Raw genomic sequence first — 611 nt, forward strand, 5'->3', positions numbered from 1 at the left:
ATGAATATTACAGACATGAATACTGATGATTGATCGTCATGATTCATGTTGCTGCAGGATCACAGAGCTGCTGCTGCAAGAAAGATATATCCATTGGATATGGCACTGAATTCAGTTGATGACCAATTTAAGGGCTGTAGAAAGAAGATGTCAAATCATGTGAGGACTAACTATCTGAAGAAGGAACTCAATAACTCAATTGATTTTAGAAATGCTTGGAAACATGCTGAAAAGAATGTTACCCGTAACTGGAATATTTTCAGAAAATTAAAAAAAAAACATAAAATTGCTATCTGGGTGTACACTGACCCAAATTCTAAAATATATGTTCAATTCAACAATGACACTCGTAATGGCAAAAAAAACTACACAGTTATGACATACAAATGGTATTCACTTTACTTTCTGTTAACAGATGCGATACAGATTCTGAAGAAACAACAAAATAAATGCTATTTAACTTATCGTGGTACAAATGTTACATTTAATGATCATGATTTTACAGGCGTTCGTTTTGGCTCATTTACATCCTCCTCTGTTAATGATAGCAGGGCACACAGTTTTGGAAATGTATCTTGTTTTGAAATCCAGACTTGTGAAGGTGCTAATAT

At 33.7% G+C, this 611-nt stretch overlaps 1 protein-coding gene across 1 annotated transcript in view; it reads left to right on the forward strand.

The window, feature by feature from the left end:
• Positions 1-45: 45 nt before the first annotated feature.
• Positions 46-611, forward strand: part of LOC107576980 (NAD(P)(+)--arginine ADP-ribosyltransferase 1-like) — a 4,166-nt gene continuing 3,600 nt past the window's right edge. The window contains exons 1-2 of the mRNA XM_016263100.1: positions 46-244; positions 374-601. Coding sequence (XP_016118586.1) covers positions 46-244; positions 374-601 — 427 coding nt within the window. The remainder of the gene's footprint in view (positions 245-373; positions 602-611) is intronic.

The sequence above is a fragment of the Sinocyclocheilus grahami genome, unplaced genomic scaffold (genome assembly GCF_001515645.1).
Source record: "Sinocyclocheilus grahami isolate Dianchi unplaced genomic scaffold, SAMN03320097.WGS_v1.1 scaffold4774.1, whole genome shotgun sequence".
Lineage (NCBI taxonomy): Eukaryota > Metazoa > Chordata > Actinopteri > Cypriniformes > Cyprinidae > Sinocyclocheilus > Sinocyclocheilus grahami.